We start from the raw sequence: 26149 nt of genomic DNA, 5'->3' as shown, positions 1-26149 counted from the left end.
GACAGTTATCCCATTGGTGGACTTTTAGCAGATCTCAGGTTTGTAGAGAATTCTTTAAAACACTAAATTATACGGAAAGTTTGGGAAGTGGAATCTGAGATGGAAAATGTGGGAAGGAAAGTGAGTCCTGGTCACTGAGCCAGCTCAGGTGAGGGCGATGATCCCCTGGAGGACTTCAGTCCCACGCCTTCCCTGGCGTCCTGGGGGTAGTTGCTCTGGGCCCAGGAGTGCTCCCAGCTGCGGCTTGTGCCCAGGCTGGTGGGGGAGGCTGGGTGTCTAGCCTTCTGTCGCTGCTCAGAGAGAACCCAGGGTTGTCGCCACCTGTCATGGGGGCAGAGGCGCAGGCGGCAGAGCTGCCCCGCCCCGGCCCTCAGCCCACTGGGCCTAGACCCACTGAAATCAGGCTGGCCCATGGCGTACAGGCAGTGGGTGGATGGTTGACCGCCACGGAGGTTTTGTGGTTGTGTGTGAAGCGCGTGCTCTAGAGTTCAACGAGCTGACTCCACCCCTTGAAGTTTTACTTGGTTTCTTTACGCCTCAGTTATGTCGTCTGTAGAATGGGAGCAGTAATAGTATTCTCTGTTGTACAATCCTCTCTGCAGGGTTGTGTTAAGTGTGATGCTGTCGCCATGGCCGTAGTGAAGTGCTCAGTCAGCATGGCCTCCTGGGCATGTCTGAGGTCCCTTCCCGTCGTGTGTGTGTCCATGAGCTGGGACTCACCAGCCCTGTGGTCCGGGGCAATGCGCTGCCAGTGACTCTCCGGCTTGTCCTACATGGAGTCACCTGGCAAGAGCTTTAAAGCAGAGCTAAAGATTCCATTTTATGTAAGATGTGGCCCAGACATGTGTCCTCATTCTTAGGCTTCTGCGGTGATGTTAATATGTGGCTAAATCTCAAAATGACTAGTGCGTACCAGGCAGTAATTGTGACAAGTCCTTGTAAATAAACATCATTCTATTGCGCTAACAAATCCCTTTGAGTCATTGGATATTAAGCCAGATAGAACCTTAGTGATTAGAGGTGTTGTTCTATAAACAACCTTAACAAAACCGTGAGAATATTAATTGGTTGTAATGCCAGTAGTGATCATAATTGTATTTACTTATACCTTCTTTACATGTTTTCTCTGCAAATGCTGCCTTTTCACTTATTTTTCTGCAGTAGTTGAAACTCATTCGTTCAGTTGTTAGTGACTCATGCCTGAAAATTTAAGAAAGTCCCAGATAGGAGAGCTGCCTCTGTGTTGGTGATCTATTGCTGGGAAACAAATAACCCAAACACTTAGGTGTGTAGAACGACACACATTATCTCAGTTCCTGGGGGTCAGGCCTCACCTATCGCACAGTTGCTCACAAGATGAAGCAGAATTTCAGCCTATGGTCTGTGGTCCTGGCCAGACCCTGTGCAGGGGAATTCAGTTGCTGGAAGACATTGGACTGGAGGGCTCAGCTCCTTGCTGGAGGCTGCCCTCTGATCCTAGCTGGGTGCCACACTCCATCAGAGACAACCCATCATTTCCACCATACTCTGTTGTTGAGAGCAGGGCACTAAATGTATACATAACGTGTGACACATGACGTAGATGATATCGTGTATATGATACATAGATGTATACACACGGGACGAGACCAGATGATGCCCACAATACAGTGTTGACTGTAGCATCACAGGGGAGCAGGTGGCACTTGGCCAGACTGGGCTGATGGCTGAGGAGGACGGTGTGCGGGACGGGGGCGTCTGGTCAACCTGTGGGCTTCAGTGAGCTCTCAGAAGTGAGTCATAGACACTGTGGAATAAGGCTGTCTCTAGACTTCCTCGGAAAAGACCAACAGCACGCCTTGACCACGTTATCAGGGGCATGAATTTGGGAGATGTGTCCTCACATCTAGGAGCTTTCCTTCATTCGGGGGAAATATCCATCAAGGACTGATTTCTTCCAGCAACAAAAAGCCTGGATAAAGAGCGTTGACCTGGGGGTACACGAGGCGCAGCCCTGAAGTCCGAGCCACACACTGCAAGGCCAGGAAGGGTTTGTCCCGTGTCCCGGTGTTAGACAGCAGTGTCCCCTGCATATGAACCCCCGTGTCCTTCTCATGTCGGAGTATGCAAATCCGAGTGGGAAGCTAAAAACATACCCAATGCAATTTTTAGTGTGTTTTTTCCAAGAATTTGACCCTAAGGAGTCATTAATCAAAAATTAGAAATTTTGAATGAAAATGTAATGTTTTTAAATTTTGGTTTGCCTCCTTAAATTGAAAATATCCTCAAAAAGAATTTTAAATTTAGATCTGGAATTTTAGGCTGTGTGTAATAGTAATACACACGAGGGAGACACATTCCCATAATACTGTCATCAAAGTGGTAAAAAACTAACGTTATGTTGAAGCTAGTCTCATGACAGTTCTCATGTGTAGACTTTCATTCATCAATGTTCCAAAAAAGGAATTTTATAGAAAGATCGGTTGTCTTTCCTCCTTTCTTTACAAAGGCTCCTCACTGTCCCCTTTTGGCCTTTGTATCACCTCGTTTTTATGGCTTTCCACACGTCGGAGGTGTGGCTGTGGTATCAGGATGTCTCCGAGGGTGCTCCGTTAGTACACCACACAGCCGCTTCTGTTTTTATCCAGCATGTTTCCCAGGAAGACTGAGGGAGAGTTTTCGTCAGTACACGTTATGAAGTGATTATGTAACCATTAAATTAGGCAGGAGCCTGGCTACGGCACAAGGTCAAACCCACAGGGGGCAAGTGGTAGCAGTAAAGGCATTTCATAGACTTAACAGTTTTAAAAAGGAGGCTGTGTTCTTCAGGCCAAGTGACTTATTTGGAAGTCTTACACAGTGATCTCACAAAATGGTGTCCCCCTTTAGTTGTTGTGGGTAATCGTCCTGCGCACATACGCTGAAAATTATCCATCAGCATTTAATTCATCTTTCAGAGACTGAAGTAAGTGTATGATTATCCTAAGAACTGGCCCACAGGGCTCAGCGTTGTATGATTGTTTCATAATGACCATTTCCAAGGACAGTCATCCATATGTAGTCCAGGAATTCAGTTTTGTAGTTTTGTTTTCTGACTTTCTTCCGTCTAAAAAGTACTTTTTCTGAGTCTTAGAATTGTTGTTCTCTATTTCAGCTCTCATCAGCAGATAGGTGAGAAAATTGCGTTGGTCAGCTCTGATTGTAGAAGAGACATAAACCGTGCACAGCTCCCGGAGAGCGGCCAGTAAGATGCCGTCCAACGGTGAGGCGCACCCTGCGGGAACGTAGATGCCTGTTTCCTCTCAACATGAGAATATTCGATTTAAAATGTTCAGTAAACTTAAGTTTACTGATACGTTTGGCAGAGGACCTAGATAGTAACGTCTGCCTTAGTGGAGTGCCTCCGGGAGCCTTGCTGAACACTCCGTCTATGTCTGAGCTGGTCCTCATTATCTTGCCCTGCAGCTCAGAGCTCAGAGGCACAGGCTAAGTCAGTCCCCGCAGCCTCTGGAGGCCGGATGGGACCCAGGTTTGCTTGGCTTCCGGCTGATCTTCTATTCTCTTCTGTTTCACTCGTTGAAACATCATGTTCAGGAGTATTAAGAATTTTCAAATCTGCTTTCCAGTGACCAGTAAACAATGCGTTTCTGTAGTTGGGATTCCCAGGGAAGGGGGTCCTCAGTGAATGTCCTGAAGTCCCTCCTGTCAGAGGAGAACTTGCAGGGAACAGCTGGGGAGAGCTTGGCTCGGCTGCATTGCAGCAAAGGGCAGGGGTCTCTAAGAGCTGGGAATGGGGTCAGGAGAGGGGCCCTGGGCCAACTGTGGGACCCAAATTAAAATTGAGCTGTCTTCATCTTTGGGAAGGCTATAGTTTTGCCAATGGGAGCCGACCCCAGGACCTGGGCCTCCTGCCTGGCAGGAAGGCAGGGTCACCACATTCCTTGATGTTTGCATCAAGGTCCCTGAGAAAGACAACGGAGAAAGACAACCAGGGCTGTGGAAATGGCCCCAGGATCCTAGTAGGATTTTCATCTCAAAGGGATTTATAATTAGGTTTTCTAATGCAGGAGCTCTGCTGGTAAGAGGCTGGCCCCAGAGCCGGGAAGGAGGTCTGGGGAGCCCAGAACTGTGTGTTCAGAGCAAGTCACTGACCTCACATTGACTGAATTATTGTTTCCAATAGGAGCTGCAGGGGAACACTGGGGAAAGTGCTACACACAGAGCTAAGTTCACTTATATCACATTAATACTGTGAGGCTGAGCAGTTGTGTTACAGAAAGTAGTGACATCTCTGGAATCCTTTCATGTTTTGTCCTGGGATTTCTCAGGTTGTTCAAAAGCTATTTTTAGTTCCTCCCATTTGTTCTTAAATACAAAGCTCAGCTCCTTGGTTTGAGTCCTAAACACGTTACTCCTTGAAAAGTGACCTCACTCCTCAGAACTGCTCTAAATAAGTATTTCAAAAGTCAGATCGCTATGTGGGTGAAAATACTTAAGGTGAGCTGGATCTTTGCTCACGCTGACTGTCCCACTGCTCAGGGTTGCCTTAAAGACAACGTGCTTTTGTGCAAATGCATACTGACCTAGTGTGAGCTAAGGACATGTGTGCCACAAGCTTTATTTATTGCCTCTGCGGCCTCTTTCTTAGGTCCGCATTTGGAAGTTAAAAATCAGGCTCAGAGGGGCGCCTGGGTAGCGCAGTCGTTAAAGCGTCTGCCTTCGGCTCAGGGCGTGATCCCGGTGTACCGGGATCGAGTCCCACATCGGGCTCCTCCGCTATGAGCCTGCTTCTTCCTCTCCCACAACCCCTGCAGTGTTCCCTCTCTCGCTGGCTGTCTGTCACATAAATAAATAAAATCTTTAAAAAAAAAAAAAATCAGGCTCAGAGAGATGTAAACGGCACGAGGTCAACAGCTAATAGTTGGCAGAGAAAGGTTTCAGGTCTTGACGGATCTCAAACCTATGAAACTACAGGCTCCCCAGTTATCCCCAGTGACGGGGGGGGAACGTGGTTGGCTGTCCCACTGATGGTATGACCACACAGAGGCTTCTGGAGGGATCTTTGGCCATCAGTCTTTGACGGTTACGCTCAGTAGTTACAGAATTTCTGAAAAGCTGCTTGCTATTCCTGATTTATGAAAATAAAAACGGTTCCTGTGTTTCCCGGGCTGAAGTGAAGGATCTGGGGTTGGGGGCGGCCTCTAAAATCCAGGTGCGGTCTCTGTTCCCAGGATTCATTTAGAATGAGGAACACAGAGCACAGGCCACAACTCACACGCACACGCACATGCATGAGCACACCTGTGAGCCAGGAGGCATCTGACCCTGTGCAGGAATCCATGCCACTGGGGACCAGCAGCAGGGGGACAGCACAGAGGGGAATGCTGCAGAGACGTCTGCAAGGCCATCGGGAAGTCAGGGGAGCCCCAGAGCCCATGAGCCACCTGCACACATCACCTGTTGTTTTACCTGCACACCTGTGCCCAGAAAGCATAAGAAGCATTTGGCCAACGACCACGTTCATGTCGATTTGGGGAGTTAACTTTGAACGTTACCTGTGAATGGGGTGTGTCTGGTTTCACTGGATGGCCTGCCTGCATCAAAATATCTTAGAATCACAATGAGGAACCCTGACAGCCTCAGGTCATTGTTTTATTATTATTATGATATGTTAGTTACCCTACAGTACTTCATTAGCTTTTGATGTCGTGTTCCATGATTCATCGTTAGCATGTAACACCCAGTGGTCCATGCAATACATGCCCTCCTCAGTACCCTTCACCGGGCTAGTCCATCCCTCCACCCCCTCCCTTCTGAAACCCTCATTTTGTTTCCCGGAGGCCAGAGTCTCTCGTAGTTCATCTCCCCCTCTGATTTCCCCCCCTTCGGATTCCCCTCCCTTCCCCTATGGTCCTCTGTGCTATTCCTTATGTTCCACATAAGAGTGAAACCATATGATAATTGTCTTTCTCTGCTCTACTTACTTCACTTAGCATAACCCCCTCCAGTTCCATCTATGTCGATGCAAATGGTGGGTCATCATCCTTTCTGATGGCTGAGTGAGATGCCATTGTATATATGGATTACATCTTTATCCATTCGTCTGTTGAAGGGCATCTCGGCTCCTTCCACAGTTTGGCTGTTGTGGACATTGTTGCTATGAACATTGGGGTGCATGTACCCCTTCTTTTCATTACATCTGTATCTTTGGGGTAAATACCCAGTAGTGCAATTGCTGGGTCATAGGGTAGCTCTATTTTTAACTTCTTGAGGAACCTCCACACTGTTCTCCAAAGTAGCTGTACCAGTTTGCATTCCCACCAACAGCGTAGGAGGGTTCCCCTTCTCCTCATCCTCTCCAACATTTGTTGTTTCCTGTCTTGTTAATTTTAGCCATTCTAACTGGTGTAAGGTGGTATCTCAATGTGGTTTTGATTTGAATTTCCCTGATGGCTAATGATGTTGAACATTTTTTCATGTGTCTGTTGGCCATTTGTATGTCTTCTGTGGAGAACTGTCTGTTCATGTCTTCTGCACATTTTTTGACATGATTATTTGTTTTTTGGGTGTTGAGTTTGAGAAGTTCTTTATAGATCTTGGATGCCAGCTCTTTGTCTAAAGTATCATTTGCAAATATCTTCTCCGATTCCGTGGGCTGCCTCTTTGTTTTGTTGACTGTTTTCTTTGTTGAGCAAAAGCTTTTTATCTTTTTTTTTTTTTTTTAAAGATTTTATTTATTTATGTGACAGAGAGACAGCCAGCGAGAGAGGGAACACAGCAGGCGAGTGAGAGAGGAAGAAGCAGGCTCCTAGCGGAGGAGCCCGATGTGGGACTCGATCCCGGAACGCCGGGATCACGCCCTGAGCCGAAGGCAGACGCTTTAACGACTGTGCTACCCAGGCGCCCAAAAGCTTTTTATCTTGACCAAGTCCCAAAAGTTCATTTTTGCTTTTGTTTCCCTTGCCTTTGGAGACGTGTCATGAAAGAAGTTGCTGTGGCCAGTGTCGAAGAGGTTGCTGCCTATGTTCTCCTCTGGATTTTGATGGATTCCTGTCTCACATGGAGGTTTGGAGTTTATCGTTGGGTCTGGTGTGAGAGAGTGGTCAGGTTTCATTCTTCTGTATATAGCTGTCCAATTTTCCCAGCACCATTTATTGAAGAGACTATCTTTTTTCCATTGGATGTTTTTTTCCTGCTTTGTCAAAGATTAGTTGCCCAAAGAGCCGAGGGTCCATTTCTGGTTCTCTATTCTGTTCCATTGGTCTATGTGTCTGTTTTTGTGCCAGTACCATGCTGTCTTTGTGATCACAGCTTTGTAGTATAGCTGAAATCCGGCAACGTGATGCCCCCATCATGTTTTCAACAATTCCTTTTCAACAATTCCTTGGCGATTTGGAGTCTTTTCTGGTTCCATACAAATTTTAGGATTATTTGTTCCAGCACTTTGAAAAATGCCTTTGGTATTTTGATCGGGATGGCATTTTGAAAGTGTAGATTGCTCTGGGTAGCATGGACATTTTCATGATGTTTATTCTTCTGATCCATGAGCATGGAATGTTTTACCATCTTTCTGTGTCTTCTTCAATATCTTTCATAAGTGTTCTGTAGTTTCTATAGTATAGATCCTTTTATCTCTTTGGCTAGGTTTATTTGTAGGTATCTTATGATTTCTGGTGCTATTGTAAATGGAATCGATTCCCTAATTTCTCTTTCCTCAGTCTCATTATTCGTGTATAGAAATGCAACTGATTTCTGAGCATTGATTTTGTATCCCGCCACATTACTGAATTGCTCTAGAACTTCTAATAGTTTAGGAGTGGATTCTTTTGGGTTTTCCATATAGAGTATCATGTCATCTGCGAAGAGAGACAGTTTGACTTCTTCTTTGCCAATTTGGATACCTTTGATCCCTTTTTGTTGTCTGATTGCTGTTGCAAGGACTTCTAGTACTATGTTGAATAATAATGGCAAGAGTGGGCATCCTTGTCGTGTTCCTAATCTTAAGGGAAAGGCTTTCAGCTTTTCCCCATTGAGAATGGTATTTACTGTAGGCTTTTCATAGATGGTTTTTATGAAATTGAGGAATGTACCCTCTATCCCTACACTCTGAAGGGTTTTAATCAGGAAAGGATGCTGTGTTTTGTCAAATGCTTTTTCTGTATCAACTGAGAAGATCATATGGTTCTTGACTCTTTTCTTGTTGATATGATCTATCACGCTGATCGATTTGCGAATGTTGAACCACCCTTGCATCCCAGGGATGAATCCCACTTGGTCATGATGGATAATCCTCTTAATGTACTGTTGGATCCTATTAGCTAGGATCTTGTTGAGAATTTTGGCCTCCATATTCATCAGGGAAATCAGTCTGCAATGCTCCTTTTTGATGGGGTCTTTGTCTGGTATTGGGATCAAGGTAATACTGGCCTCACAAAATGAGTTTGGTAGTTTTCCTTCTGTTTCTATATTTTTGAAACAGCTTCAAGAGAATAGGTATTATTTCTTCTTTAAATGTTTGGTAGAATTCTGCTGGGAGATCATCTGGCCCTGGACTCTTGTTTTTTGATGACTGCTTCAATTTTATTACTGGTTATTGGCCTATTCAGATTATCAGTTTCTATTGCCACACCTGAGCGGTGGTAAACATCACAGTCCTGCAGGCCGCCCGGCATCCTTGGCGATGATGTCTGCCCTCTGTCCTCTTCACTGGACGAGGCGGTGCTGGCAGAGTCCACACAGAGGAACAGCATGGGGCAGAGCTCAGTGTGGGCGCTTTGGGGTGTGTGCGCGTGTGCACGTGGAGAGCGCGGATGAGGGGCAGATGTGGGCGGCGCAGGCCTCGAAGGCAAGGAGGGCAGACACAACCAGGCACCGCCCCGCCACCCACACCACTGCTCACCGGATCTCTGAGACCTGCATAACCTGGAGTGAGATCTCCGAGATCTGCTGTCTGCTCACCGGATCTCTGAGACCCATTGCTTAGCTGTGTCTGTAAAGGACTCAGGGAAGAAGTGCAGATATCACAGCCAGAGCCCACGGCATCCACGGGGTCACTCTGCTTTGACCTTTGCTCTTGAGGGTGTTTTTAAAACGTTCATTCTGGGGCCCCTGGGTGGTTCAGTTGTTAAGCATCTGCCTTTGGCTCAGGGCGTGATCCCAGCGTTCTGGGATCGAGCCCCACATCAGGCTCCTCTGCTATGAGCCTGCTTCTTCCTCTCCCACTCGCCCTGCTTGTGTTCCCTCTCTCTCTGGCTGTCTCTCTGTCAAATAAATAAATAAAATCTTTTTAAAAAATAAATAAAATAAATAAAATGTTCATTCTATGCAGTCAGGACGTCTGGGTTCACATTTGTAAATCCTGGGCTGAGGTATTGTGAGCGGGGTCCTCTGATTCGGTGCAGAACGTTGTGGTGGGGAAGTACCTGCAGTGCCCTGGGAGCTCATGGTGACTCCTGGTTCACACCTGTGTTGTTTTCATTGTTGGCTGTTTTTATGCCAGTCCGGAGCACAAAAGTCTCATGATTTTACCTTTCAAGGGAAACATTGAAGCAGAAGCTGTGGTTACCAGAATTTTAAGTGAAAGGAGCTTCTGACTGTAATTTACTTAAAATCATGTTTATTTGGGGCTTCTTTCCCCAGGAGCTATGTCGGAGGATGGCCTGCTCCTGAATGTGCCTCCAGGTGCAGCCGGCTGGGGTCACAGCGGTCCCCCGCGGGCTGGCAGCCATGTCCCGGTCCTGGCGGCTCCTGGGCGTCAACGGCGTGGGGCCCTGGCCCTCGGTGGGTACCCCCGACCTGCGCTAACACGCTGCCCACTCTGTTTTCCAGTTGTGGCTCTCAGAGGACTGCTGGCTGCACACGGACTTGGGCCTGGGGCCACACGGCTTCGAGGACCCTCAGCCCTACTGTTTCAGCGTCCTGGTCAGCCACGGCCAGAGTCGCATCTTCAGCGTGGAGCTGGGGAGTGAGCTGGCCACGTGGGAGAGGTCTTTCCAAAGAGCTACTTTCATGGAAGTTCAGAGAACCGGGGTAAGCGACTCCCAGCGTCTGATGGGAAATGTGTGTGGATGCCTGACATTGCAGTTCGGTGCCCAGCCATGTTCCAGAAAAAAAATGAATCTTTTAAAGTTGAGCGTGCTCACCTGGGTCACCAGGTCCAAACGACCTCCCTACTCAGTGTGTTTGGCAGGTGACAGGGGTCATGACGGGGAGGAGCGAGGGGGTTTTCATCTCCGTCATGTTGCATGTAATGTGCAGAGAGCCAGTCACTTCCCTTCACAGGGCTCGAGGGACAGCATGCCCACATTCCCGATTAGTGAGGTTCCCACAGACTGTTCTCTGCAAACTGTGAGTGAGTAATCTGCCGTGAAGTCACCTGGACGTTTGTCACGTGAAAGCACTCAGTGGCCCTTCCTCTGCGTCCTAGCGATCCAGAGTATAGAACAGCGCTTCTCAGGACAGCAGGTAAATCACTCTCACGTTTGACTGTGTCAGTGGAAAGCATCAGGAAGAAGGTATTTCAACCCTCACGGTCATGAATAGTGGGATCCCCTTCATGGGGAGGCCACCCTACACACCAGAGGCAGGAAATCAATGAAGTGATGCATTAGGGAGCGGACTTAGCCACCTGACAGCGCTGAGCTCGTCCGGCCTCGCATCTGTAACCCTAAGGCCATGAACTCAGCACAGAGACCGCCACTTTCCTCAGACACGTGTGTTTGGAGTGGGACAACCCTGTGCTACCGTCTGCTCTCCTGGCTGCTGCTTCGGCCGCCCAGGCCTGGGGGCCTCCCTGCCAATGGTTAAGCCTCACTGCCACCTGTGTGTCCACATGATGACGTCACACTCAGATGTTCGTGGAAACTGAACGTCACAGTTTCTCCCATGAGCCTCGTCCTGAGTGGGGCAGTGCGTCCTGGAATTAGGTTCTGATTCTCACAATAACCTGCTTGCTGGAGGCGGGTGTGGAAGGGTCTTGAGCACCAAATACTGACTCCCTGATCTCAGGGACTTGCTTGGATGCCTAGTGGCCGTCAGCAGTTCAGACGCCGCTGAACACCTCAGAAGTACCAGAGCTCGAGTGACAGCCCCTGTTGGCCGAGGTGAAGTCTCTGTTCTTACCTCAGATGAGCATGACACCCCAGCACCAGAAGATGGAGAGGAGAGGGTATTCTCCCTCTGCCTGGTGTCCACGGTGTCTGGCTGTGCTGCAGGGTGGGGGCCGTTCGAGCCTCTGCGGGAAGGAAGCACCTCAGATGCCTTCCAGGAGACACACCATGACGTCCCACAGTGCAGGGAGGCTGCGGGCCCTGCTCATCCGGTGCCCGTCGTAACACAACGGGGGTCGCAGCCATCCTGGGTGGATGCCGTTCTCTCTCCTGCCTTCCTTGTGTCCAGAGCAAAGGGGCAGGCATGGGGTCACTGGTGCTTTCATAGCCCGAAATCCCTCCAGACGAAGTGGCTGCTCCCTTTGCAGAGTCCTTAGTATTTGGGGCAAGTAGGAAGGAGGGAGAAGGCCCGGGGGATCTGTAGAAGGGAGGATGTGATGTCTGGATTAGGACATGGGGGGCAGTGTGCCCGGCAGGCTCTGGGGGAAGTATTTTCAGTAATCCAGGATTGAGACAACGAGGATCTCTGGTGGGTGCAGGGGGTGAGGATGAGTGTGGTCGTTGACGGTGACCGTTGCTGATGTGAACAACAGGCTGGCTTGTGCAGCAGGTGCTCCTGCAGAGGTGGGGGTCTCCTTGCTCAGGAGAGACGTCACCCAGGGCCTCCCAAATCTGAGAATCCTCATGCCCACTTGAGACCTTTCCAAGACCCGCTCCTGCGGGTTTCCTCACTCCTAGGTGCTGGCTTCAGTGCCAGAGCCTCTGTCCTGATTTCTTGGTTTTCTGGACTCAGAGGTGGGAAGGAAGGAGGATGTACTTTGGAAGGTGGTGGATCAAGTCCTATCCTGACCATTTTCTCCCTCCGTGAACGTGGGCAAAATGGTTCTCCAAACTCCTTTACTGAATCTGCAAATTAAGGATTGGAGTATGCGCACCAGAGCCATTATGGAAGTTATGTCAACTTGAATGTGCTCTCCGTGCCAAGCCATGTGCCGTTTGTACGCACTGCTAGTCTTTTAAAGTAAATCTAAGATGTGATACTGTTTTCTCTTTCCTTTCACTGAGGAGAAGACTCAGTTTGCAAGGGCTGAGCGGCCCCTCCAGGGTCACCTGGAGATGATCCACGTGACCAGTGGCCAGCTCTACCCCAGGGTCTCTGTGCCGAAAGCATGTTCTCTCCTGCAACACGCTGCCACCGGCACAGGGGAGGGGGTGTGCGAGCAGCTGCCCAGGGTGGGCGGGCTTCTTGATCGACTCGTGCTGCCACCCCCATCCCTGTGTCTGCTAGATTCAGCAGCTTCTCTCCTGTGACTTGACCCTAGCCCAAGATCCCAGCTTTACAACTCAAGAAAGTTTACACGTTTGTAATGTGGACGAACGACATTGGTTTTCCTTCTCTGTGTTCAGCAGGCTGCAGGCCGCTGGTTTCCTGCATTAACTTCCTTCTTCGTGCTTCACTGTAAGGATTTCCAAAAGAAAGCTCTGGGTTTAAACTCAGGGCATGTTTCTCCCCAGTAGTTTCTCAGTGCACCTTATCTGGGCTCAGCGGTGTAGAGACCGGGTGCTTGCCTCCTGCCCAGCTCTAACTCAGTGATACTAAACTAATAATATTTTAATTTATACCTGTACTACAGATCTCCTGCAGGCACCTAAGTCCAGGTGTCCTACACACGCACGACCGAATAGAGAACTTCCCCAGTGGGGTGCCTGGGGGGCTCAGTTCAGCGTCCGACTCTTGATTTCGGCTCAGGTCATGATCTCAGGGTCGTGGGATCGGGCCCCACGTCGGGCTCCACACTCAGCAGGAGTCTGCTTGGGGGTCCCCCCCACACCTCCTCCGCCACTCACACTCATGTGTTCCCTCTCTGTCTCTCTCCAAAAAGAAAAAAAACAAACAAACACTAAACTAAAAAAGAACTTCCCCAGTCGTGCATGCCGCACCATCCCCGGGCTCAGGTGCAAGGGCGGGTGTCCTGTTGTACATTCTTCAGATGGTTTTATACCTATGTCAGCACCATTTTTTCTTACTAAAAATATATTTATCACGTGCATATAGTGCTTTGTAATGTGCAAAATGTGCATTTTATCCACATCAATTCATCTATTTTTTATTTATTTATAGCAGCAATACCTTCTTAGAATTTAAGAAAAACAAAAAATCTCTGTCCTCATAGCAGCATGCCGTGTCACGTCTCTGCACCTGGCCGGCTGCCTGTGGCAACAGTGGCAGAGATCTCCTGCCTCGCACTGCAACACACTGGGACTGTTACCGTCCTGATAACGGGGCTTCCTACAGACACACCAGCTCTTCCTATCTCCACCCAGCTGAGCTGGGAGGTTCAGGTGTTTGCTTAGAACACGTCCCCTCCTGGTTGCAGGATGCAGCGGGCCTTCCGTTCATCTTCCCTGGAGGAGGGCACCTCTCTCCCAGCAGTGGGATGATCAGAGGGTCACTCCTTCGGTCTGATTTTGCTAGATTAGGTCTTGAACCCAGTGGATTAACATGCTTGTCAGGGAACACTGTCTGCTGACCAGTGTCCACTCTGGGGCCTGGGGTGCGGTTAGTCTCTCCAGGGTGGAAGAGGGGTGGACACCTCAAGAAATTTAGCGCTCAGAGGAAGCAGTTACCAGCTGGCGACAGTGGGATTGGTGACTGGTTTATTTCAAGTTGACTCAGCTGTTCTCGCTGGTGCCGTATACAAAGAAATGAAGTGACATCTATGTCACAGGAGTGTAACGACGTCCGTGAAGGTTTACCTCAGTCATGATTCCCTGTGTTCCCAGACGTCGTGTCCTTCTAACGGGGGATCTTCCAATTCCAGCCGCGCTTAGGGGTCACTCATCCCATGCTGTCACTTGCAGGTGGGGCAGCGTTTCAGGAATATACAGTTGGTCTTATAATCAATCAATTTAGTCTATCAGGCTAACAGTTTAAAAGAGAGAAATCAAATCATCATTTCAGTAGACCCAGGAAAATATTTGACAAAATCCAGCATCATAACAGCAAAGAAGGTGTGGAAGAAATTTTCCCTAACCTGATAAAAAGGCATTCGTCACTTACAAAAGTGCCCACAGGTAACATCCTACTTAATGGTGAGAGACTAAACACTTTCCCCCAAGACTGAGCATAAGGCAGAGTGTCTCCTGTCATTACTTGTGTTAACACTTGACTGAAGGCTCTAGCCAGGGCCACCAGTCAAGAAAATGTAATAAGAGACATCAAGATTAGAAAGGAAAAAGTAAAACCATCTTTATCCACAGATTTCATGATGTTTTCAATAGAAACTCAGATGGAATCTATAAGAAAAGTGAGTTCGGCTAAAGGAAAAGGTTGCAAGATACAAGATCAGTATACAGAAATCAATTCTATTTCCTGATACAAGGAACAAACAAAAATATAACAGCATAGAAAAATATGAGATAATTTGGATAAACCTGAAAAGATGCAGAAGACTTGTAACAGAAAACTACAAAACATTGCTTTAGGGAGAGTAAGGAAAGCTGGGTAGGCGGAGAGCCAGACTGTTCACGGGTCAGAATCCTACTAATGTCAATGTCCACGATGACCAATCTGTACAACAGATGCCAGTAACGTCCCCTCAGCTTCTATGTGGAGGGGGACTGGTGATTCTCAAATTCATGTTAGAAATGCAGAGGACTCAGTATATCTTCAATAACTTCGGAAAAGAAGAACAAAATTGAATGACCGACACCACCTGATTTCAAAAATAATGGAGATTGTGGAGTAGTTGTGACCGTGCGCTGTTGGCACAAAGACAGACGAGCAGGTTTCAAGGGGCGGAGTCCAGAAGCAGATCCGCACAGACAATGTTGTTCGACAGACGCGGACGGTGAGTCAGTGGGGAATGAAGTCTCTGGAACAAACCACGCTGGAATAATTGGACCTCACACCATCTGTAAATAATAACTCAAAATGGGTCATAGAACTATAAAACTTCAAGAAGAAAATACTAGGTAAAATCTATGTGACCTTTAGTGATGCAAACATTTCTCAGATACAAAAGCCAAACCACAATCCATGTAAAAGAAATTTAAAAAGATAATTTGGGGACTTCATCCATATAAAAAACCTGCTCTTAGATGAAAGATAACTGTTAAGAAACATGAAAAAGATGCCAAAGTGTGGGAGGAAATATTGGCAAGGCGTAGATTTCATAAAGGGCCTGGATCTATAATATATAAAGAGATCTCAAAGCTCAATAAGAAGAACAAGCAAACCAGCACAAACATGGAACAAAATATTTGAGTAAACCCTGCATGAGAGAGGATATATAGACAGGAAATCATCACATGAGAATACTCTCAGATCATTAGGGAAGTGCAAATCGAAACCGTGAGCACCACAGCACGCCTGTTAGCACGACAGAAATTTAAAAGACAAACGATAGGTACCGCATGTAGGTGAGAATGGAGGAACAGGCCCCCCGGCACGCTGTTGGCGTGGCCGGTCTGGCAGGTCCTTGCACTGAAATGCCCAGCCACCCTAAGACGCGGATGTGCCCTCCTCGCCTTGTTGTGCACAAAAGCCGTCATAGCCGCTACTACCCAAATCCGAACAACCTACCTGTCCGTCAGCGTGGGGCCGATGGAATATTTGGTACGTCAGCATAGTGGGGTGCTCTCCAGCAGGGAGAAGAGCGAACAGTAGGGAAGACACTCAGCGTGACAGTCGATCAGTACATTCTGTGTGATTCACGCAGCAAACGTTTTAATTCTGATGCGGTCCGATTTATGGATTTCTTTTATGGCTGTGTTCTTGGTGTCGGTTCTAAGATCTCGAGGGCTCATTCCAGATCAGGGACGTTCTGTCCTGTGTCGTCTTTGAAAGCTTTCTGCTTTGCCGTTTCCCTGTGTCACCCGTGCAGGAGAGCCACCTGGATGCAGAGTGGGTCCACCCCGTCTGTGAGCCCCAGGCTGGGCTCCACGGTGAGTCGGCCTGTCCCGGCAAACAAGGAAAGGAAGGGCTGCTGGTGCACTCATCCGTGATGGGAGGAGTTCCTGTGTGGCAGGTCAGGCTGTGAGGTGGGGAAGGGCAAGGCCAGGGCTGTCCTCACAGAAGGAAGCTTGGAGCAGACTGGGCTGGACAGTGCCTGGCCATACCCGGGAGGCCCCCTGCATGACAACCCAGTCAGAAACCGGGTGAGATGGTTTCCAATCAGTAACACTCCCTCTGACACTTGGTGACATGAATTTGATTTACAGATGACATTATTAAAACCATGAATATTTCACTTATTAAATGTCATCAATCAGCACATTTTGGAGAAAACCTAGAGGTGTCCCTTTTAGTTGCAGCCACATCTGGAATTACTTACAGATGCGTAAATTCCAAAATGTCACCCGCACGTCACCCGCTTAACCTCATGTTGGGGCAACTGGGCACAATAATCCGTCATTCCGCCTCCCTTAGCACATGATCCTGCTGGGGCGCCACATGGTCCCCAACCCAGGGGCCCACCGTTGGATCTCATTTTAGAGTTCGCATTCATCACCTCCAAGAGCGTCACTCCTCTTTTGTGGTTGCCTCCTCCTCTGGCCAGTTGGGCGCCAGAAAACGGGGCCAGCACCGGTGAGGGTGTTGTCACACGAGCAGACAACACCAGGAAGGGTTTGAGACTCTTTCCGTAAGTGCGACGTACAGATGGGCTGTTCTGCTTGTTCTGAAGCCTGTTTGCTTCTGTCAGTTTCTGGCTGTGGTTGTGTCGTTCCTGTCACCAGGTGAGGTTCCCTCAGTCACTCTGTGGAGCATCCCCCACGCGCTGCGTACTTTCCTAGATGTCCTCAGCTGGGAACTGAGGCGCAGGAACGTGCCCCCCCCCGGGGGTCGGGCCAGCCAGTCCTGAGCTTCCCTCCCGCCCGGCTGGCAGCTGCGAGGCAGGGTCTCAGAGGTGCTGTTCGCTGGGCATCACAGGGAACGGGACATTACGAAGGCGTTCTCGCCAGCCCTAAGCTGGGTATGTGGGCACCCATGTGACAGATGCGCTGCTTTTTAATGTTTTTTGAATTTGTAAGGACTGTGAAGTAACCTTGAATAAGTCGTGTGACTTTCTTGATCATTGGTTTCCTTCTTCCTAACGTGATTACCATTTTCTCTTGGAATGCTGTTAGGAAATCTAATGAACTGATGTTTATAAAGCACTTGACATTGAAAGATGTACAACATAATTTCCTTAAATGCTAACATTAATCTTCCAGATACATTTTTAAGAAATCCCAAGCTTGAGTTATTAAAAACAAAGCACTGACATCAGTGAGAGTTTTGGAACACCGTGTGGAGCAGTACAGATAGGCTCTATAATTTCTCCTGGAAAAACATACCCAGAGGACCTAAGAGACAATCAGATGAAATATTAAATAGCACCTGGATTAGAATAGATTTATGGGATCATTAAAAGGTAATTATTGGTCCATTACCAGAAGCACCAGTTTAATTACACAATGAAGTTTCAGACTGTTTTCGTTAAGTGCAGGAAGCCCGTTGCAATTCCCACTTACTGGTGGTTTGGCTGCCGGATTCCAGTGAAAACCCTCAGTCTGCTTGCACAGCTTATGTTCATTACTCTTTACCCTTAAATACGCAGCATTCCCACAAACGACCTGGAGGGCCTGGCCTCTGCTGGGAGCCCCTCGACGACTCCTGCCAAGCATCTTTGCACCTCTCCTTACAAGAAGCGGTGGGGCCGTCACACGGGACTCATGACCACTTTTCCTTCAAATTGTTACTTGGTTGGACAGTCTCTGTACTAGACTCACTAGTGGCCTCACAGTTGAACTTGATACGCTCATGTACAAACTTTCTAGAAGGATCTAACTCGTGCCACACTAATACATCCATTTCTGTTAGGCTTGTTGCTGTTACACAAACCGCACGTGTGATGCGTGTCATTCTGTGTCTTCAAACCCACATGCACACGACTAACTGCTCTGCACCCGTGGGCTATGCACGGACACAAATGCCCGTGTGGGCTGGCAGGAAGTGTGCGGAGCCTGACCCCAGCGTCTGTGAGTACTTTCTGTCCAGCTGCACTCGTCCCTAACTGAGGGTCATGTCCCTGAGCCTGGCCGATGCTGGCGCGTCCTGGGATGGTGAGCGCACCAGAGCTTCCAGCCAGCGCCACCTCCCACTCAGCAGGGTAACTTGGCAGAAGCCAGCGTCCGTCTACACCGATGGCCACTGGGAGCTCGTGGCCTGAGCCACGGTGGGAGCTTCCCGGAGTGCCGCTCCTGCGAAATGGTTTGGGAAGGTGAAATGAAGCGGGACACATCTGCTCAAGGATGAGGCCAAGAAAACAGGTTATTTTCAGCTGACCTTGGGAGAGGAGAAGGTGGTGAATTTGCTGCAAGTCACAGAAAAATTGGATGCAGAAGCGTCCAGTCAAATGCAGCCAAATACCTGGAGCATTTGCATCAACTCCGCGCTGCTGCAGAGACAGAGCCCTGCAGCCTTAGTGGGGTAACCATCCCACAGCCCAACGGGGTCTCTCGTGGCCAAGATCCAGCTGTTGACACAGCTCCCTCTGGAGGGCAAGGGGCGTCTGCCTCCGGCACAGGAACCAGCCTGTGCCCGGGCCCGTCCTCAGAGCCGCCGCCCCAGCCCCAGCCCCTGTCCTCAGAGCCGACCGCCCCAGGCTCAGACCATGTCCTCAGGGCTGGCCACCCTCCCCGTGCCCTTCCTCCAAGGCATGGCGCTCAGACCAGGTGGAAAGAAGCCCTGCACTTCCAGGTCTCATGCAGCTTGATGAGGGAGATCCAGGATCATCTTGCATCGCAGGGTCCTTCCTTTGTCCCATCTGCCACATCCCTTTTGCCACCTAAGGAAACTTGTTCACAGGTGCTGGGGGCCTTCACTCAGCCTGCCACAGCATCCATCCCATGTCAGTGTGTCGGCACCGTCCTCCTATCAGTATGCTGTCTGTGTTTGACGGCAGCCAGTCCGTGTGCGTGTGGCATACACGTGTCCGCATGCAGACCGTGAGGGTCTGGGGAAAGGGAGCAGGGACACAGGGGACACACCTGCTGCACGTCTCGGGACAACGGGGACAAGGAGAGACGGCATCCGGGTAAGTGTGCTTACGTTGGCTGTGGCCTCCAGGACCTCAGTGGCAGATAACCCGAAACAGCTGGTGGGCCCCCAGGGCTGCGGTGACCTGTGAGGGTGCTGGGGGGGGGTATGGTGTGGGTGCCACAGTAGCCTGTTGACAAGGATGGCCTGGGTCTGTGATGCCTCATCTCTGCCTTGTTAAAAATAAGTTCTTTCTTCAATGGCTTTTTAGTCTTTTTCCTGAATTTTACAATTTGTAAACTACTTTTTAGTATTTTATGCCTTTTTTGTAAGAGACGATGAAAACCTGTATTTTAATGGAACGCACTTTGCTTTGGGGCAGCATGCTTGCTTGTGAGTAATAATAATAGTAAGATCGACAACGGACCGAAGGCACAGTCTCAGGTGTGGGAGTCTGCATCCTGTACGGGGAAGACGGTGAATTTCTGCTTAATGTCGGGAGGACCAGTGTTGGAATGCATCCTGGACTGGCCGTGACCTTGGGGGAATTGGCCCAGAATCTCCGAGGCCCTATGTTTCTGCCCGAAGAGGAAAGATGAAATCAGCTAGTTCCCAGAGCTTTTCTTTGGGTGGGGCCACAGGTGTTCCGGATCCACGGCAGGTGCCCCGCTGATCAGTGTAGCCTGTGCATACACAGCTGTGCAAGGTGGTCGCTGTGTGCATCACAGAAACCCAGAATCCCATGCACCTGTTCTGCTGCCCCCCACACACTGTGGCTGCCAGGAAGGGTGAGATGCGTCCCTGGGTCCATGTGTCCTGCATGGTCACACCTCAGAACAGAGTGCTGGAATCGCTGACCCATGGTCCGGGGGCCCAGCTGGGAGACACGACAGAACAGAATCAGCCTCTGGAGAGAGACGTGGGAAGTTATCCGGCCTGTCCCGTCGTCGGTCGCACTCCCACCCACCACGACTGTTACTACCTCCCTCAGGCCTGTAGTACAGGAACAGGTCTTGGTGGCTCAACATGTGGCTACTGTTCTCTAAAGAAAAGCAGTTTCCAAACTCTAAAAATCTGACATACTAACTTCTGGTCTGATTGGGACTGCCCGTTCCCGAATCATCAGAAATACATTAAGTTTGGGGCGCCTGGGTGGCACAGCGGTTAAGCATCTGCCTTTGGCTTGGGGCGTGATCCCGGCGTTGTGGGATCGAGCCCCACATCAGGCTCCTCCGCTAGGAGCCTGCTTCTTCCTCTCCCACTCCCCCTGCTTGTGTTCCCTCTCTCGCTGGCTGTCTCTATCTCTGTCGAATAAATAAATGAAATCTTTAAAAAAAAATACATTAAGTATTAATATAGATGTGTTTATCAATGCATACCAGCCTCACCTGTTGGACTTCATAGGACTACAGGAAATGACCTTCCCATAGTCCTTTTCCCAGTCCTTTTCCAGAAAGGAGCATGTCATTCTCTTTTCCAGAGAGAACATATACGAACATATACAGGTGGTTTGCCAGGAACGTCTGAGGTATGTAGGGATGTAACAAAGACATTTCCATTCATTACTGGTGTGGTATTATTACTACAGGTACCAGTGTGGTATCGTTACTACAGGTACTGGTGTGGCATTGTTACTACGGGTACCGGTGTGGTATCGTTACTACAGGTACCGGTGTGGCATCATTGCTATGGGTACTGGTATGGTATCATTACTACAGGTACCGGTGTGGCATCATTACTATGGGGACCAGTGTGGCATCGTTACTACGGGTACCGGTGTGGCATCGTTACTGCAGGTACTGGTGCAGCATTGTTGCTGTGGGTACCAGTGCGGCAGTGTTGCTGTGGGTACCGGTGTGGCATCATTGCTATGGGTACTGGTATGGTATCATTACTACAGGTACCGGTGTGGCATCATTACTATGGGGACCAGTGTGGCATCGTTACTATGGGTACCGGTGTGGCATCGTTACTGCAGGTACTGGTGCGGCATTGTTGCTGCGGGTACCAGTGCGGCAGTGTTGCTGCGGGTACCGGTGTGGCATCATTGCTATGGGTACTGGTATGGTATCATTACTACAGGTACCGGTGCGGCATTGTTGCTGCAGGTACCGGTGTGGCATCATTACTACGGGGACCAGTGTGGCATCGTTACTACGGGTACCGGTGTGGCATCGTTACTGCAGGTACTGGTGCAGCATTGTTGCTGTGGGTACCAGTGCGGCAGTGTTGCTGTGGGTACCGGTGTGGCATCATTGCTATGGGTACTGGTATGGTATCATTACTACAGGTACCGGTGCGGCATTGTTGCTGCAGGTACCGGTGTGGCATCATTACTACGGGGACCAGTGTGGTATCGTTATTACGGGTACCGGTGTGGCATCGTTACTGTGGATACTGGTGCGGCATTGTTGCTGTGGGTACCGGTGTGGTATCGTTACTACAGGTACCGGTGCGGTATCGTTACTGTGGGTACCAATGCGGCATTGTTGCTGCGGGTACAGGTATGGTATCGTTACTGCAGGTACTGGTGCGGCATTGTTACCACATGCGCCCCAGCCTCGTGTGTTCACCTCACTTATGATTATCAACTTCCTCAGTCTTTCAGTTGGGAACATTGTCGATCTGAGGCAATGCTACTGCTTGTTTTTGAATCAGAAATGCACCCAGTGTATTTAGGATGCCAGGCTTCGAGCTGGACTCCATGAACACTCCATTTTAATCCCCCCATTCCACCCAGCACAAGAAGCAGCTTCTGTGTTTGCAAATGCTGGTTCAGTGCGACTCAACGTAAGCCTCCCGCCTTCAGCACTTCACTCACTGCGATGTCCTCTGGCAGCCTGTGCTTTCTGAGTGGACTTCCCGTTACTGATGCAGGGGACAGAGAAGAGATGCCAGCATGTCCTGGTGTTAGCGCTACTTTTATTTATCGAAGTAAATTGAGCTCCCTTTGCTCCTACAGGTGCCCTTTACTACGAAGACAGTACACAACTACTTGCCAAATTAAGCTTAGAGAATAGTCGAGAGGCACAAAGCACTGATGAGAAGATGGAAGTGGCCACAGGAGGTCGGTAGCTAAGCTACCAGGAGCTCTGGGTCTCGAGCTCACGGGCACTGCTGCAGAGGGGGAACAACCCCTGGTCCTCGCGGGATGCCAGCCGAGTGTCCTGGGCAGCTCTTGCGACCCCTGCCCAAGCTACCACACCTGCCCCTCCCCGAGGGCGGGCAGACCCCACCTCACTACTCCCCACATCCAGTGTCCTCCAGCTCCGAGAGCCAGCTGGAGGTCAGGGCTCTCACCCATCCGCCCCTGCACGGCTGCCCCAGTGTGCCCACTCTACACATGGCATCCTGTCACCGGCTATTTGAACACACAGATCTGAAATACAGTCACATGGCCAGACCATCGGAGCTGTGCCCTCAACGAAAACTGTGTTTTTAAAACTCTGAGCCAAGTCATTTCCATGGTAAATGCTTGCCAGTCTCCAGAGTGAATAGGCAACATAGTGTAATTGTGAGGAGTGCTACTTAGCATTTTCTTGGTACAAATGAGCTTTTCTGAAGATTTCGCAGAAAGATGCCAGAGTACTTCATTTCTCTAAAATCCCTTACAGCTTAATTTAATTAAGTGGAGCTCAGTGCTGTGCCTGCCCGTTCTGTTTCTGCCTCTGGATTTGTTACGGGGCTTCATGCAGCCCTTCCTGGAGCATTCCCAGGGAGGGGAGAGCCGCACCAGCTTTACAGATTGTGGGCATTTTCACGTTTGCTCTCCCCAGTCTGCCTCCCTTGTGCAGACGGAAGGCGGTCGAAGGTCCGACCGGGAACGCGCCCCCGCATCTGGCGTCCATCTTTGGAGAGTTCACACTCAGGGACAGTGAGCTCCTGCCCCGGCTTCTCACTGTGACCCCAGAGTCTCCTGCACACGGCACCACAGGCCAGATGTCTTCCAGAAAACCTGCAATAGGACCCAAAAATAAGACACATTCTCATCAAGTTCCTTCTGGACAAAGACTCCGAACCAGTTTCTTTCTGAGTTTATGTGCAGATCCCGAAAAAAGAATGTTACGTATTTTTGAGTGAAGCAACACTAAACTGGGTCTATCTTTTCAAATTTCACTTAAAAGTGTCTTTATGAACAAGTAGAATATGAAAGCCCTGTCCATGAAATCATTAATTCCAAAAACTGTATCCACATTTGTGACATTTTTGACAATTTGTGTGTGTGACTAAAGTGCTGTTTTATTTGTAAGTCATGCAGGTCAAACACCTCCTGGACATGTGCGGTGTGCTTGTTAGCGTCTCCGAGGAAGAGTGTTCCCCACACGGCCTCTCTGCTCCTTGCTCCCAGAAGTAGCTGCGTGCAGGCATCGCATTCCCCAGCAGCCTCTGCTCTTTCTCAGGGTAAGGGGTCCGTGGATGTAGCTGACTCGATGAACCCAAGATGTTTGGGGCTGATCGAAGCGGCCTGTTCTCCAACAGGTGTGTGGGCAGGGCACGGGAGACGCACCTGCTCGCCTGACCCTCAGTGCAGCCGTCTTGCCGGGGACGAGAGTCTGGGTCTCTCCAAAGATTGCTTTGAGAACAGGCCTGGGACTTCTGCTCAGCATTTCACCTGTGCTAGACGTCTCTCACCATTCAAAACATACACAGAGGAGAACGGAGTGGTCTCCGCAGAAGTCGGCCATTTCCCAGCTGGTGCTGCTCGGCACATTGCTCCGTGGGGCGCTGCCTGGGGACCCGCCCAGAGTGCAGGGGACGAGGGAGTCTGGCGAGCAGCGCCGTTCACAGGGAAGCCACAAGACAGTGCGTGCCGGGGAGAGGAGAACACCGGCCCTCGCTGTGTGCTTGCCGCAGTGAGGGATCACGGTCCGTCCGCTGCTCCCAGGCCTCTTCCTGAGCGTCAAGTTACCGTCCTCATGACGAACGCTGGAAAGAGAACAAATTGTGGACTTTTCTAGGCAATTAAATTTCCATCGGAGCAAGCTGCCATGCACACAGTACCAGCAACGGTGCGCCTTCCCGCCTGCTCCCGCCTGCTGTTCAGACCAGACAGAGTGTCAGTAAATATGTCAGCCACGTCTCCTGGAAACTCTGAACACTAGCCTTTATTCACGAAATGCTTGCCCTTCCCGTTCCCACGATGCCACGAGCTGGGCGAGGGTGGATAGAGCAGCCAGGCCACGTGGCCGTTAAGCAGAGAGGGCTCCTGAGGGACTGGAAGTGCACCATCGTTACAGAACGCTAAAACCTGTCGTCTGCAGCCCAGGTCGTGCAGAGCAGAGCCACACGCAGCCTGCTGTCCACACCTCAGGGCTGTGGCTTCTGTGGTTATAACTTGGCCACCAGGCACCCACCACACTTTTCTCCTTTATTCCAGCGCCTGCGCGCCTGGACCCTGGCCTCTCCAGCTGCAGCACAGGACCCTGGGAAAGCTTCCCCACATGCATTTGCCTCAGTTTCCCTCTTCTGTAAAACGGGGTTCGTAAAAGAGCTGATCTCCCAGAGTTTGGTACAAGTAAGGGGCTGAGAGCTGTGATGCGGAAGATGGCGCGTGGCACATGGTGCAGGGCAGGCGTTGGCTGTCACCGCTCACTCAGGGTGCGTGTCGGGCCACGCCATGTTCACGGGCGTCAGTCACATGGAGGACATGTGGCTCTGCCTCTCCACAGGACCGGGAGTCCTGCTGTCACCTGCCGACCAGGCCCCTCCTGCGGGCTTCTCCCCTCGTCCTGAGGGTGCCATCCTTCGTCCCCACGGTCAGAACTGCCTCCTCTGCGTGCGGACGCCTGCTCGCGGCCTCACACGATGCTCGCTTCTCATCGTGCTTTCTCCTTAGTTCTGCCCTTCCCTTACGCCCTGGCTGCACGCTGTCTGGAACACCCAGGATGCTAACCTTCGTGCCTTGGCTTAGTTAACGGCACGAGAGTGTAAATTGTTTAACATACTTGAACATGAACCTGAATGTGGTATTTGACACCGTATTCTGTATTACAGCCCAATTTAGTTCGGCCTCCTGTCCTGCGAGGAGCTGTTTGGTCTTTATTATCTTGATTTTTCCATGGCTGCGGCACATTGACTTTGTGGCTGTGGTGTTCATAGATGGAGTGAAAGGCATTATGGCCCTGGTCGTGTTGTCCTAGCGCCCCACAGACCCTGCGGTTTCAGGCACGCTCACAAGAGGGGCCCCAAGCTCCATGCTCCAGGGCAGCTCAGACCCGCAGTTGCACTGTCCATGTCAACGTCTGCCTCAATTTCCCTCTAAAGATTGTTTCTCAAGCAGCATGGCCTCCCCAGCCTCCCAGCCAGGGTGACCAGGTACACGTGGACTCGCCCCTCACGTGTGCCCAGCTGGGCCCCTGCAGCCCCGCGCAGCCTCGCCGGCAACACAGCAGGGCTGTGCGCACCCTCACCCGCGGTTGGTGGGAGGGACCAGGGGCCTGTGGTCTGCACTCCCTGAACAGGTGAGCCTCAGCCTTCTGCGAGGGGCCCGTGGCGCCCACCATGCCACCGCCCTGCTGGGCTGTGCCTCTGGCTGTGGGCGGTGACTGTCCACATGCTGTCCATGCCCTGCCCGGCCCCGTGCACATCTGCTCCAAATACAGATCTAAACAGCACTGTGGCCTGCAGAGCCCTGGGGGGAGTCACAGTAGAAAGCAAGTTATTGTTTAAGTGTTAAATTTATTAAATTAATGAATAAGATGGTAGCCACTAACTCAACAACCTTTTAAAAAGGATTAATGAGCCGGGAGGGCCAGTGAGGGGCCTCAGGGCACAAGGACCTCATGGTGCTAAGGGCCTGCGTGTTCTTTCCTGTGTGTGTCCCAGAGTTGGCACTGAAGAAGGGGGCCACCCAGAAACACCAACAGGTGCAGACCCCAAACCCCACCAAGGCCTGCTCCCTGCAGCCCAGGACCAGGAGGGGCAGGCTGGCGGGACAGAAACATTTTACACGGTAAGTGATCCACACCAGCCTAACATGCAGACGTCCCCACGGACCCACCCAGTCCTCAGCAAACAGCTCTGCTCCACCAGACAGGAA

General features: G+C 50.3%; 1 protein-coding gene across 3 annotated transcripts in view; it reads left to right on the top strand.

The window, feature by feature from the left end:
* The window catches only part of SNTG2 (syntrophin gamma 2), a 205974-nt gene that overhangs the window by 150347 nt on the left and 29478 nt on the right, over window positions 1–26149 (top strand). For 2 of the 3 annotated variants that reach the window (XM_057309257.1, XM_057309258.1), the window contains exons 11-12: window positions 9808–10008; window positions 17690–19316. In XM_057309257.1, coding sequence (XP_057165240.1) covers window positions 9808–10008; window positions 17690–18145 — 657 coding nt within the window. In that variant the 3' untranslated portion in view covers window positions 18146–19316. Of the gene's footprint in view, window positions 1–9807; window positions 10009–17689; window positions 19317–26149 lie in introns of those variants that run through there. The other variant, XM_044390009.3, reaches the window with a different exon arrangement.

Source organism: Ursus arctos, unplaced genomic scaffold (assembly GCF_023065955.2).
Source record: "Ursus arctos isolate Adak ecotype North America unplaced genomic scaffold, UrsArc2.0 scaffold_8, whole genome shotgun sequence".
Taxonomy (NCBI): Eukaryota; Metazoa; Chordata; class Mammalia; order Carnivora; family Ursidae; genus Ursus; species Ursus arctos.
Note: the sequence above shows the minus strand (reverse complement) of the source record. Positions and strands in the feature narration are given on the sequence as shown.